This window comes from Rattus rattus, chromosome 14 (assembly GCF_011064425.1).
Source record: "Rattus rattus isolate New Zealand chromosome 14, Rrattus_CSIRO_v1, whole genome shotgun sequence".
Lineage (NCBI taxonomy): Eukaryota > Metazoa > Chordata > Mammalia > Rodentia > Muridae > Rattus > Rattus rattus.
Window position 1 is genome coordinate 37,710,770 of NC_046167.1, and position 12,548 is coordinate 37,723,317.

Here is a 12,548-nt window from a genome sequence, read left to right on the forward strand (position 1 = left end):
TACAGGGCTTGACCTGCCCACATCAATTACTAAGAAAATGCCCCAATAGATGGCCAGTATCACAGGCAGCTCCTCAGCTGGGGGTCTCTCTTCTCTGAGGGTTGGTACTCATGTCAAGATGAGAGAAAAGACTTAACTAACCAGGACAGAAGGAATTGAGTGTCTGTGGGTTCTGGTATCTGAAGGGGGTACAGGCGTCCTCTTAGAAGCCAGCTTTCTCTTTTTATCAAATAGGTATATTGTTAATTTTTCAAATGTGACAGTGCAGTGTGCTATGATTCACATAAAAGCATGCCCACTGTGTGAATTCATGCTATTGGCTTGCCTCCTGAGCAGTGGCTGTGTGGTAGAAAACACTTTGAAATTTGTGGCGTTTTCTCAACCTGCCTTATGTGGCATAATTCTGTTACCCTGCCAAGACAAAGCTGGTTCTTCTGTGATGCCCCCCACCCGACCCCACCCCTTTTTTTGCATTTGTATGTACATGTGCATGTGCTCGTACATACATGTAGAGGCCAGTTGTCTACCTCAGATGCCCTTTCTCAGGAGCTGTCCCCTTTGTAACAGGGTTTTCTCTCTGGGACCGAGGACTCAGCAGGTAGTTTACACTGGCTGACAAGAGCCCAGGGACCCATGTCTACATGTGCCGCCACATCCGTTCTTGTTTTGTTTATTGTTTTCAGACCAAGGTTTCGGGCTTGAACTCAGGCCTTTGTGCTTGTACTTCGCCAATGGAGCCATCCACCCACCTTGTTTGTGTCCTTTAAGCTGCAAAGTAATGCACAAGTCCTGTCTGAGCTAAAACATCCTCTACAGAGCTAGAGATGATGCCCCATCTCTTCAGAGCTCTCAGCTCCCTGAATGATAATAAAATCGCATTTCTGAATGTACAAGTAGACAGTTTTAACCCATGTTTTTAAAATTGTTTTCAGAATGCTTCTGCACAGTACTGTAACATCTGTAGTGCTAAGAACCGTGGGCCTGGAAGTGCCATCCTGGAGATGAAGAAGTAGGCCTGCCTGCCATTACCACTCTACTCTGGGTGACCGTTGGACCACAGCCGCTAGCTATGTCAAGGCCAATGCTGTTCTGTGATGTGTTCAGGGCTACTCTGTGTTCCACATCAGTTGTTCCTCCAGACCTTCCTTCCAGAAGCTGTTCTTGTCACTGATGGAGAAGTCAAAGCTATTCCCATGCCATGAAATATTTGGATTGACAATCAATATTTCATGATTTGTTTATTTGGCTTATTTAGGCAGCAGATGAACCCAAGTCTCAGAGTGACTTCATGAGACCCTAGTTACACCACCAGGCATGAACCACACTGCCGAGAACACTGCCAGCTGCAGACAGCCGAAGTTCTGCTGGTAACAGTTCTAGCATGCCTGGCTATACTGTTTGTCATCCGCTTCCTAGTATGCATTTGGTGAAACACTGGAAACTGTCACTCGTTCAATGACGTGTGGGAATACCGTTATCTGATGTCATGCAACCTTATGTTTGCTATGTACATGCTATGCATTCTGACTAATCGAGTTATCTGACCCTATTAGGTAATCAATATCTGTTGAGTAAATAAACATTGCCCTTCTCATCGTGAATTCTTTATTGCATTGTAAGTAGACCCTTTAAGGATGAGGGGTGAGCTTTGACACTACAGTACCAGAGGAGCTGTGGTTGATAAGGCAGGAAGAAACCAGGGGCCCTGTCAGAATTTAGTGAAACTCTCCAAAGAAATGGGAGGGTTGGATGCCAGGGATAGACTTAAGATGTATCTCACTGCCTGGGAGGCTGGGCTGGAGGTGTGCCTCACTGCCTCAGATCTTGTTGTTCTTAATAGTTCCAATTTAATGTAAAGATTCAGCTTAGGGAAGTTCCTTGCTGTTTGGAGCAATAATCCAGAAAAATAACCAGAACTGAAAATGCTAGTTCCTAAATCCATTTGGACAATTGTGAGTAAGCTTCATTCCTAAAGAACCGAGCTGAGACGCAGATAACGAAGTGTATTCATTCCCTTTTCAAAAATAACGTAAAATCTCTAGAACAAGGTTGTGTTGTAAGCAAAGAGTGCCACCCTGCCTCCCTAGATAATTTTTCCTCTTAAAAAAAAAAACTAGTGGAAAATTGTACTAAAGGGTAATTAATCCTTGCCATTATTTTTCACTTTATAAAGATTTAAATATAACAAAATACTGAAAATGCTAGCTCTCCAGCCTTGTGGTGTGTGACCAGCCCATTAAAAACGCATCTGAAGAGCTGAAAGCTTGTCTCAGTGGTTAGGAGCACCAACTGCTCCTCATAGGAACTGGGCTCAATTCTCAACACTCACGTGGGAACATAACTGTAACTTCAGTTCAGGGGATCTGAAACCCTCTGCTGGCCACTGCAGGCAACAGGCATGTGTGTGGTACACAGACATACGTCCAGCCAAGACACAGATACACATAATGTAATTTTATAACTTTTAAATAAATAAAACATATCTGAACCTGCTCAGCCCACTTCTACCAGACAATATAGGCACTAATGTTTGTCCTTGAAGAAAATTGCCCTATGTAGGAATCAGCCAAATTCAAAGTTACTTAGTGACAGCCATTTTGTTTTATTTGATTTTAGCCAGAATTTCTTCCTAGTTGGTGCTCATCATTGAAAAGTTTTTTAGACACTCTCAGCCAATTGCTTGATTGTCACAATATAGAAATTCTATAAAACAAATCCTTGTAGAGTAACTATAATGTGCAGAGCTTGTATGAGCCTTAGCCAGCCTGCAGCTGTGTATGGAGGCTGTTAGTAGATTGCCTGTTTGTCCATGAAGAGACACAAAGGCTCAGCAGCTCTCCATAAGTCAAGGTGGGAGCCAGTGTACCAGCTGGATTCAAATCGGGCAGTCACAGTTCACCTTCAGGGCCCCTGCTCTGACCCACTGAAGATCTTTTTACAGAAGTGCTTAGCTGTCCTGTTCTGCTGGATACGCAGAAACAGTAAAGTATTGATTGTGAGGTTTCCATGGGTGACAGAATCACTGGTGGATCTGAAAAGCAAGCAGTAGGAAGATTCTAGAAGCATCAAGCCACCCACACAGCCTGGCTGCAGTGGCTGCCCTGAAACCACTGCCCATTTCCAGCAGAGGGCGGTTGCACACAGCAGTATGAGTCATCATGTTGTGTAAATGTTAACCTGTTTCCCAGGTCCACATAAATTTCTTAATAACCGTCAGGAATACAGGGTAAGCATATACAGATGGAGTCATTTCTATATGATAAATACTGAATCAGTTAGTTGTGGTTTGTTATTAAGGCCTGGGGTGTTAATAGTACATTTCATATTGTACTGAGTTTCACTCCGTATGCCTTGATTCTGCTAAGGGCTGGTTTCTACAGTCTGAGGAAAGATACTTTCCTTGTGTGGCCCAGAATTGAGCGTGATTAGGAACAGCAGTGTGATACTAGGAAACACAAGAGAGAATGAAAATCAGTCTGAATCAGCACTCACAGAATCAGCCACTGTCCAAGCTCTTCATGTGCACCCACTGTAGGATTTCTGAAAGCAAACATTATGGCATCGCCTATCTAGACTCCCAGGAGTCCCTGTGTCCTGTGTGCGCAAGAGCTTGCAGGCTTTGGTTTGATCATAATGCATCACTAGTAACTACAGCCTCTTGCCCATCACTCCTGCATGGTGGCTACGAGTTTACTTCTGTGTCCTTCGCCCTTGCCCTGCTGTTGTACTGTATGACCCAATCTGCCCAGTCAGTCCTCAGTCACCCTGACCTTGGACTACTGGCTAGAGGCTTCTTGCTTACTCTAGACAGCACCAGGGTCTGTCTGCCTTTATCCAGTTCATGGCTGCATTGTCTGTGGAACAAATGCAGTCTCATTTCATTCCAATATCCAGTCCCAGCTGACTCTAGCCATCAGTCCATGCACTAACCCTGGCACTGAGGGAAATACAGACATGGTAGTATGGGTTGACCTTTGTCCATCACCATGCTAAGAATGTACATAAATGAGAAGAAGAAGATGGACATTTGCTTTCAAAGATTGCAGCTTTTAAGAGGAAGCAGAAAGTAAAGGCCTCTATTATCTGGTAGATCTTATCCCTTCCCCACTGACAAGCTGGGTCCTAGAATAGAAAGTAGGGCATTTATCCTGAGGCCTTGGCCCTGTAGCCTGCACATTAGACCTCTTGGATCTTTATGACAGTAGAGTTGACTCTTTTATTATTATTTATTATTATTATTATTTTATACTATTTGGTTTGGAGTCTGCAAAGGCTGGATCTACTGGCAGCTGTTGGCTAAATTTTTAAAAATGTTTTAGAACTTAAAAAATTTGCTTTTTTTTTCCTACCAAGGCATCCCTGCCCTTGTTTCTGTCTTCCCAAGATCAAGGGAGGGGAGCTATAGCTGAAAGCCCGAGGGCTCACAGTGACCTACCTTAGTATATCAGGTGTCTCCATGCCAGTTCAGTATGCCCAGCTTCATTCCATTCTCTTTGTCGTGGCGTCCTGTGGCCTGTGGGCTCCATATGGATGAGAAGCCTTTTGTTCATCTTAGTACCTAGAGTTGCTACTGGAATGACTCAAAACATCTGGAAGATGCTGAGTGAATGAATGACCGAACGGACGGACAGACGGATGGACGGACAGACAGACGGACGGACGGATGGATGGATGGATGGATGGATGGATGGATGGATGGATGGATGAGTTTATTTGTAGCAGTGTTGAAAGGGAGAGAGTGATTTTTGTTTTCTGTGGAGCTCTGTGCTGAGTGTATGGCTTAGAATTAGAAACCATTGTCTAGTTCCCATCAATTTTCAGGCTCTAGAGTCCCAACCAACACCTTAACATACACATGACAATGAACAGCCCACCCAAATCACCCTGGATCAGAAACAATGATGGTTTTAAGCTGTTAAGTTTTGGGGTCATTCATTATACAACAGTAACTTGCTACCACATGACCACAAATATGGACCATCTGTCTGCTAAAAATAAAAAAGAAAACTGTGATAATTTTAATAGATTATTTGTCCTATTTACAGAGAGAAGCACTCCTGATTTAGCAGGTGAGAATACTTACTTGGTTTAGGTGTTTTAAAAAAACAGATCTGACAAAATAGAAGTAGCCAGGAGAGGGCTAGAATGTGAAAACCAGGCCATTTAGGGAACAAGTGGACAGATTGGACACCACAATATTTTAAAGTCACAAAATCTGAGAAGAATGTGAAATTCCAAAATTTAGAAATTAGTTACATAAAAGAGGAGAAAAAGATACTTCCAGGTGACTTCAGAACAGCTGTTGAGACGCACCAGTGAGAGCTGCAGCAAACGCTGGCTTGGCCTAGGATGGCTTGTGTTAGGGGATGTCCATCTAATCTAAGGGAGCTTTGGGTCCCAGAGACCCTGAAAGGGACGGGATGGCTCGCGCTAAGATTGGTGACCATCTGTCAGGGTGCTGAAAATGACAGTGAGCTGCCCCAAAAGTAGTTGTTCTCCCAGTCTCCATTCCCCTCTAAGCAGCTCTAAATCCCCAGAGAAACAGCAAATTCAATCAGAAATAGCAAAATTAATCAGCTACTCTTATTTTTGTACTCAGATCCTGTGCCCATCTGGTGTGTGTCTGAATACCCACATCTTCGGTCAACTTCTAAATTCCGTCTCTGCAGGCCCCTTCCTTTCGTTCTTCTGCCAGAGTCTCCATGTGCCTCTCCCGTCTGATTACACGCCAACTTCCTTTATTGTTGCTTTTGTTTTATTAATGTATTATTTTTGCCCAGAATAATGCTAGCTCTTCCGGAATTGTCAGTAATTCATATATATCTTGAATTTTTTAAAGAAAAAATCAGCATGAATGTTTGCATGTATTACAGTGGTGCTGGGTTCCACTCACGATTTGATTTTTGCAGGTGTGACCCTTGCAACAACACGCATAGTACCACCTGAGCCCAGTCCATCCTGGATCGCTCTTTCCAGAATGATGTATTATCAATATTTTCTCTCTGGTTCATTGATGCTAAGTTTCTCCATCAAAATATGTAGTTGAGGGCATATCTTGAAATATCTTTCTACTTTAACAGGAATAAGCTCAAGAACACAAATTTTTATACCCAAATTCTCAAAGTACTGTTAAGGTACTAAATATTTTGTAGAGAATGTTATCCTAATTTGAAATTCTTTTTAACATAACTTCTGTAACAATATTTTAGGTTTTAATTATTTAAAATCATACACTAAGATTTCAGTTCAAAATACATAGTGCACAATTGTAGGCATTTGTTCAGTTGTGTGATGGCAAATTGCACTGTGAATCACGCTTGGTCTAAGCTCTATTTCAAGTAGGCTTGACACTGTCTATGATCTGAATATGGGAGTGTCCCCAAAAGGTCCACATGTTAAAGCTTTGGTCGCTAGGGTGGCAACATTGGGACTAGTAGCTCTGTGGTTTTATTAGATGAGAACATGTGTGCCAACATACTTCAGTGACTTCATCAGCACCTATACGGCTGCTCAGTCTTGAACTCAAGCTTCCAGATGTATAAAACATGTTAATCCTTCCTCCTCCTAATCTCTTCCATCCTACCCCCTCTGTGTGAGGTATTTCATAGTGACACAAAGTTGAGTTCCATGATGAATTTGAGCCCTGTTTTTTTCCCTAGGGCTTTGTGTATCTAAAAAGGACCCTTGTATGGCCTAAAGAGAGGTTAATTTGCTAGAGATGCTGTCACCCAACACTGGCATCCAGTGTTCCATAGAACTCCGTTTCCAAGAGTTCCACTGCATGATTGAACCATTTGTCTAAATCTGTGCTCCAAAAGTATGACTTTTAAATGGTGAGGCCTAAGGATTAGGGAACACCTCAGTGATATTAGGGGAGGAATATGGTGGCAAGTACCATTAGGAGGAGTATTCCTTTGACTTCCAGCTAACTCCCACACATCTTCCAGCATCTTTCCACGTGTGCCCAGGTGTCTTGTTAAGGGTTTTCAGTGCAGCTTAGACTTAGGAGAATTTAAACCATTGAAATAATTTATTTAGTTTCAATTTCTACTGTATTGTTAGTTCAGTGGTTATTTTTAACTCTGTCTATTCCCCATGCCAGTGCCTTCAGAATATACATAAAGATATTCAGGTATGTCCACCGACTACGGGGATAATGTGGCTCTAACTCTGCAAAAGCCCCAGCCTGTGGAGGCCCAAAGCAAGCTAAAAGCATGCAAGGAATAAAAAACGAACAGAAACAAAACACAAACAGTCCTCTGGAGGCTGGACTTCAAACATTTCCCCTCCCTCTTCGTTCAGTTGTGCAGCATATGGCTGCCATTATTGTAGGGTATTAAAATGAGCTGGCAGGAGATGGGGGACTGGCACAGTTGGTAACGTGCTTGCTGGAGCAGCATGAGGACCCAAGTCAAATCTGCATATCCAGCATAGCAGGGGTGGAAACACATAGGTCCGAGCATCTCCCTGGTTAGAAAGTCTGGCCCAAATGGTGAGCTCCAGGTTCAGTGAGAGACTCTGTCTTAATGTTGACTTCGACCTCATGTGCAGGCATAGCCACACAGAGAGGCATGGCAAGAAATGGAGGGAAGGAAATACTGACCTTATAACCAGGAGGTAAAGAGCTTTGTATGTAGCATGAAGAAATTAAATGTTTTCTGTACTATTAATCTGGTAATGGAGAACTTGAGGAGCTCACTGCACTTAAAACTTCTGCTTTTTCTGGGTTGAAAACTTCAGGGATTTTCCCCTTCCTTTTCTGAGTCCACATTCTATTTGATCAGCTCACACATATCCATGGTACTGCATATCTGTGTATTTGCTCAGGTAGGCTCTGCACATTGTTGTTGTCTCAACAGATGTAAGTAAAGTGTTTGCCATGTTTTGAATATTCATGAGATTGTGATTACAAGAAACACGAAGGATTAGCAAGAGCTCCCATGAAGACAGTGGCAGCAGTTAGGTGCCTTCTCCGTGGGCTGTTGATTGGCCATGTTCAAGACTCTGTCCTCACTGTAGACTCAGGATGCTCTTTTACAGACAATTCCACCTTCCATGTGCTTCCATATCCTCCAGATAGACCTCTGAGGTCAGTTCTATTACTCCCATTTAGCAAAGAAAGAGGCTAAGACTTAAAGAAGTCAGGGATGACTTTTTATCCCTTCATATCGTATATGTTCCACCTTCATTGTTTTTCTCACAGCTACATTGACAATCTATCACAGGGTGAAAAGCTGAGGGTTTTTTTGTACAGCAGCCTCTAAACAAATTAGCACACAGTGGGTTCTCGATAATATTTATTTGTTTGCTTGTTTGTTTGTTTGTAGTGTGAGTGCTCTCCTAAGGCACTGACATAATTTTGCCAATGGCTGTCCCTTTCTAGCCCTTCAACTTTGCTAACCAAAATGAAAATGGAGCCAGAATGAAGTAGAAAGATTCAGTCCCCTGCCCTCCATAAAGTGCTTACACACACGTTGGCTGTCTTCCAAAGGCTGCCATTTTGTGCAATGCACACAATAGAACGTCCACGAAGGGACTAAATTATTGTTTGATTTTTTTTTTGACTTGATTTCTTTCTTACCCTTCAGTAATGCCTCAGTCCTATCTGAAATATTTTTGATTTTCTGCCTCATAACCTTTAGATGACCCTACATTCAAGGTTTCACCCTCAATACATAGTTAGGATACTTCTTCAAGACCACTGGGGGCATATTAGAATTGTAGTTTTCAATCCCAAACTACCTACAATTTCTTATATTTATTTAATATAAAAAAATGACTTTAATAACCTCAGCAACCTAGTCAGTGGCAGCATCCAAAGCCAAGATTTTATGAATATAATTTTTCTTTGTGGCCACAAAAATAATGGAAACCTTTTTCAGTAACAAATATTAGAGATCTTGAATGGAAAGATGTATTGGCCTCAAGAGACTTTAGCAAATACTTTTCATAGAAACTCATTCACAGCCCATCTGAGGCAGTGTTCAGAGGGGAAAGAGAAAGAGCCCCTTTCAATGGTTCCGGAAAATTTCTCCCTTCAACTGTGAGTGCCAAAATTGGTTCATGTGTAAGCCTGTGTCTCATCCAAATCATAGACAGAGAGTCTAGAGGCTGGAATAGGGAGGGAACTAGGGTACATGCAGTTTTAATATGTTTAATTCACTTAGACCTATTTGCTAAAAGAAAACATCAAAAGCACCCTAGGAACTTTGTTCTATACCGCCATGTCCTCACATCTCTATGACTACTGCATATCATGTACCGCATTGTGTAGTCAGATTAAAAGATTTAAAAGACAGCCCAGACATGAAAGAGTTGGAATAGTTTCTCTCAGAAGGGAACTTGTAAAGAGAAAGCCCCATAGCATACTTCAAGCACAGGAAGCAAGATAGAGAGGTCATGTCAAAGATCCTCTTGGGGCTAAAGGAAAATTGAAGAAAATGTCTCTGGGATTTGTACTTTCTTCCTGTTATCAGAGTGGGGAAGACAATTGTGTGAGGTCCAAGCTTGAGAAGCAGACAGTGCAGCTGGGCCTAGGTCCCTGAATCAGATGAACTACTGTAAGGTTCTTGAAGTTCTGGATGTGCTGGTGTCCCTTGCCCACTATTACTCCAGCCTGTCCTCACTGTGACCTCATAGGCAGCGCCCCAGCACCCTCATGTAACAGCAGCTTCTGCAGTTGCCACAACATTTGGAAAGAAAACTTAGAAGACATTTTTCCTCTGGGTAGCTTCTGATCTCCCAAGAATGTTTTCATTGGCAGGATGTAATAAGAACCCAGCTGTGAAAGGATTCTAGAAAATGTAGTTTGCAGCCTCCTGGGCCCAGTAGAATTAAACATGGGATGGCAAATGTGGAGCTGAGCTATAGGTGGGTAAATAGTGAATGAGTACCACATTGTTAACAGGTTATTGTGAAACCTCACAGATCATTGTAAAACAGCATAATGCTAGAGTATCAGTCATTCAACTCATCTGACCCAGACGTGGGCTGACGTAAGAGCTTCCTCAGTCAATTCCAAAGAGATACATGCCAATCAGTTATTCCTTCCTACTTACTTTTTTAGCAAGTATCCCTTTACCTATCATCCCTCAGACAAAAGAGGAACCTAGGTAAGATGAAGGACAAGAAGCAGCTCAGGTGAGACACAGCAGTGTTTGCCCCATCATGTGCAAAGTATGTAGGATGTGAAACAGATAAAAAGGATTAATTCATACATAGCTGGCCACAGTGGTTCACAATCTTTGAGCTCAGAAGCTGAAGCAGAAAGGCCAACGTGTGCTGCCATGGAGAAAGTATTGTAGGGTAACTAACCCAAACAGGCTTCTTGCTCACGAAATAACTTAACCACATAAGTGTGATACATTCCTTTAGATATTTCATTTTCCTATATGAGGACACCTTGTGTAGGGGATTGCATACCTTACCTAGAAGTAGAACTTCACATGGAGAGACCTATAGCTTTTAAAAATTAAGGATGGCAGTCTGTGGATGGCCTTTCCTTCACTCTCTGCTCCACACTTTGTCTCCATATCTCCTCCTGTGAGTATTTTTGTTCACCTTTCTTAGAAGGACTGAAGCATCCACACTTTGGTCTTCCTTCTTGAGCTTCATGTGGTTTGTGAATTGTATCTTGTATATTTTGAGTGTTTTGGTTAATATCCATTTATCAATGAGTGCATACCATGTATGTTCTTTTGTGATTGGGTTACCTCACTCAGGATATTTTCTAGTTCCATCCATTTCATGTTCATCCATCCTAAGAATTTCATGTAGTCATTGTTGACTTCAAGTCTGACAAATACAGAGGTGGGTGCTCAAAGCCAACCATTGGAATGAGAACGGGGTCCCCATTTGAGGAGTTAGAGAAAGGAATGAAGGAGCTGAAGGGGTTTGTAAGTCCATAAGAACATTATCAACCAACCAGATCCCCCAGAGTTCCCATACAGAAACTAAACCACCATCCCCAAAATACACAGGGATGGATCTATGACTCCAGCCACATATGTAGCAGAGGATGGCCTTGTCGAGCATCAATGGGAGGAGAGGTCCTTGGTCATGTCAAGGCTTGATACCCCAGTTTAAGGGAATGTCAGGGTGGCAAGGTGGGAGTGAGTGAGTGGGTGGATGAGGGAGCACCCTCATAGAAGCAAGGGGAAGGGGGATAGGATAGCAGGTTTCTGGAGGGGAAACAGGGAAAGAGGATAACATTTAAAATGTAAATTTAAAAAACTCAATAAAAGGGCCTTCACATACATACTGTCATACACACATACACATGAATAAAAATAAAACACAAACCTCAGGGTGGCCTAGAACAGGACCCTTCCGATCTTCATGTTTGTCCAGAGCTGGGGTGGTCCCACATCCCTTGGACCCAAAACCTGCCTGCACAGAGCTGCTCTGCCAGGAGCACTCTCCTAAGCCCAGAGCCCACAAGTGGAACCCTCTTTCTCCCCACTATTGAAAGAGAGACCTACCAAGAGCACACTGGCCCCAGGAGCCTCAGGGCGACCTAGAGCATTCTCCATCTGTGCCCAGAGCTAAGGCTGTCCCACAACACTACAGAACTAAAACCTACCATGAGAGAGAGCTGGTCTCCAAGGGGTGTTCTCACTCCTAAGATCACATGCTTACAGGCCCATAGGAAGGACAAGCTCCAGTCAGAGACAGCAAGACCAACTAACATCAGACATAATCAGATGGCGAGAGGCAAGCACAAGAACATAAGCAACAGAAACCAAGACTACTTGGCATCATTAGAAGCCAATTCTCCTACCACAGCAAATACTGGATATCCAAACATACCTGAAAAGCAAGATTTTGATTTAAAATCATGTCTCATGTTGATGATAGAGGACTTTAAGAAGGACATAAATGACTCCTTAAAGAAATACAGGGGAACATAGGTAAACAAGTAGAAGCCCATAAAGAGGAAAACACAACCAAACAGGTGAAGGAATTGAACAAAACCATACAGGAGCTAAAAATGGAAATAGAAACAATTAAGAAATCACAAATGGAGACAACCCTGGAGAAAAACTAGGAAAAAGATCAGGAGTCATAGAAGCAAGCATCACCAACAGAATACAAGAGATAGAAGAGAGAATCTCAGGGTCAGAAGATACTATAAAAAACATTGATACAATAGTCAAAGAAAATGCAAAAAGCAAAAAGCTCCTAATCCAAAACATCCAGGAAATCTAGGACACAATGGGAAAATCAAACCTAATGATAATACGTATAGAAGAGAATGAAGATTCCTAAATTAAAGGGCCAGTAAATATTTTCTACAAGAAGACTTCCCTAACCTAAGAGATGCACATGAAAATACAAGAAGCATACAGAACTCCAAACAGATTGGACCAGAAAAGAAATTCCTCCCATCACATAATAGTCAAAACACCAAATACATAAAACAAAGAAAAAATATTAAAAGCAGTAAGGGAAAAAGGTCAAGTAACATATAAAGGCAGACCTATCAAAATTACACCAGACTTCTCACCAGAGATTATGAAAGCCAGAAGATCCTGGGCAGATGCCATACA

The 12,548-nt window shown here is 42.3% G+C and overlaps 1 protein-coding gene across 1 annotated transcript in view; it reads left to right on the top strand.

The window, feature by feature from the left end:
• The window catches only part of Vps41 (VPS41 subunit of HOPS complex), a 158,189-nt gene extending 156,588 nt beyond the window's left edge, over window positions 1-1,601 (top strand). The window contains exon 29 of the mRNA XM_032885145.1: window positions 933-1,601. Coding sequence (XP_032741036.1) covers window positions 933-1,013 — 81 coding nt within the window. The 3' untranslated portion in view covers window positions 1,014-1,601. The remainder of the gene's footprint in view (window positions 1-932) is intronic.
• The last annotated feature ends 10,947 nt before the right edge of the window (window positions 1,602-12,548 follow it).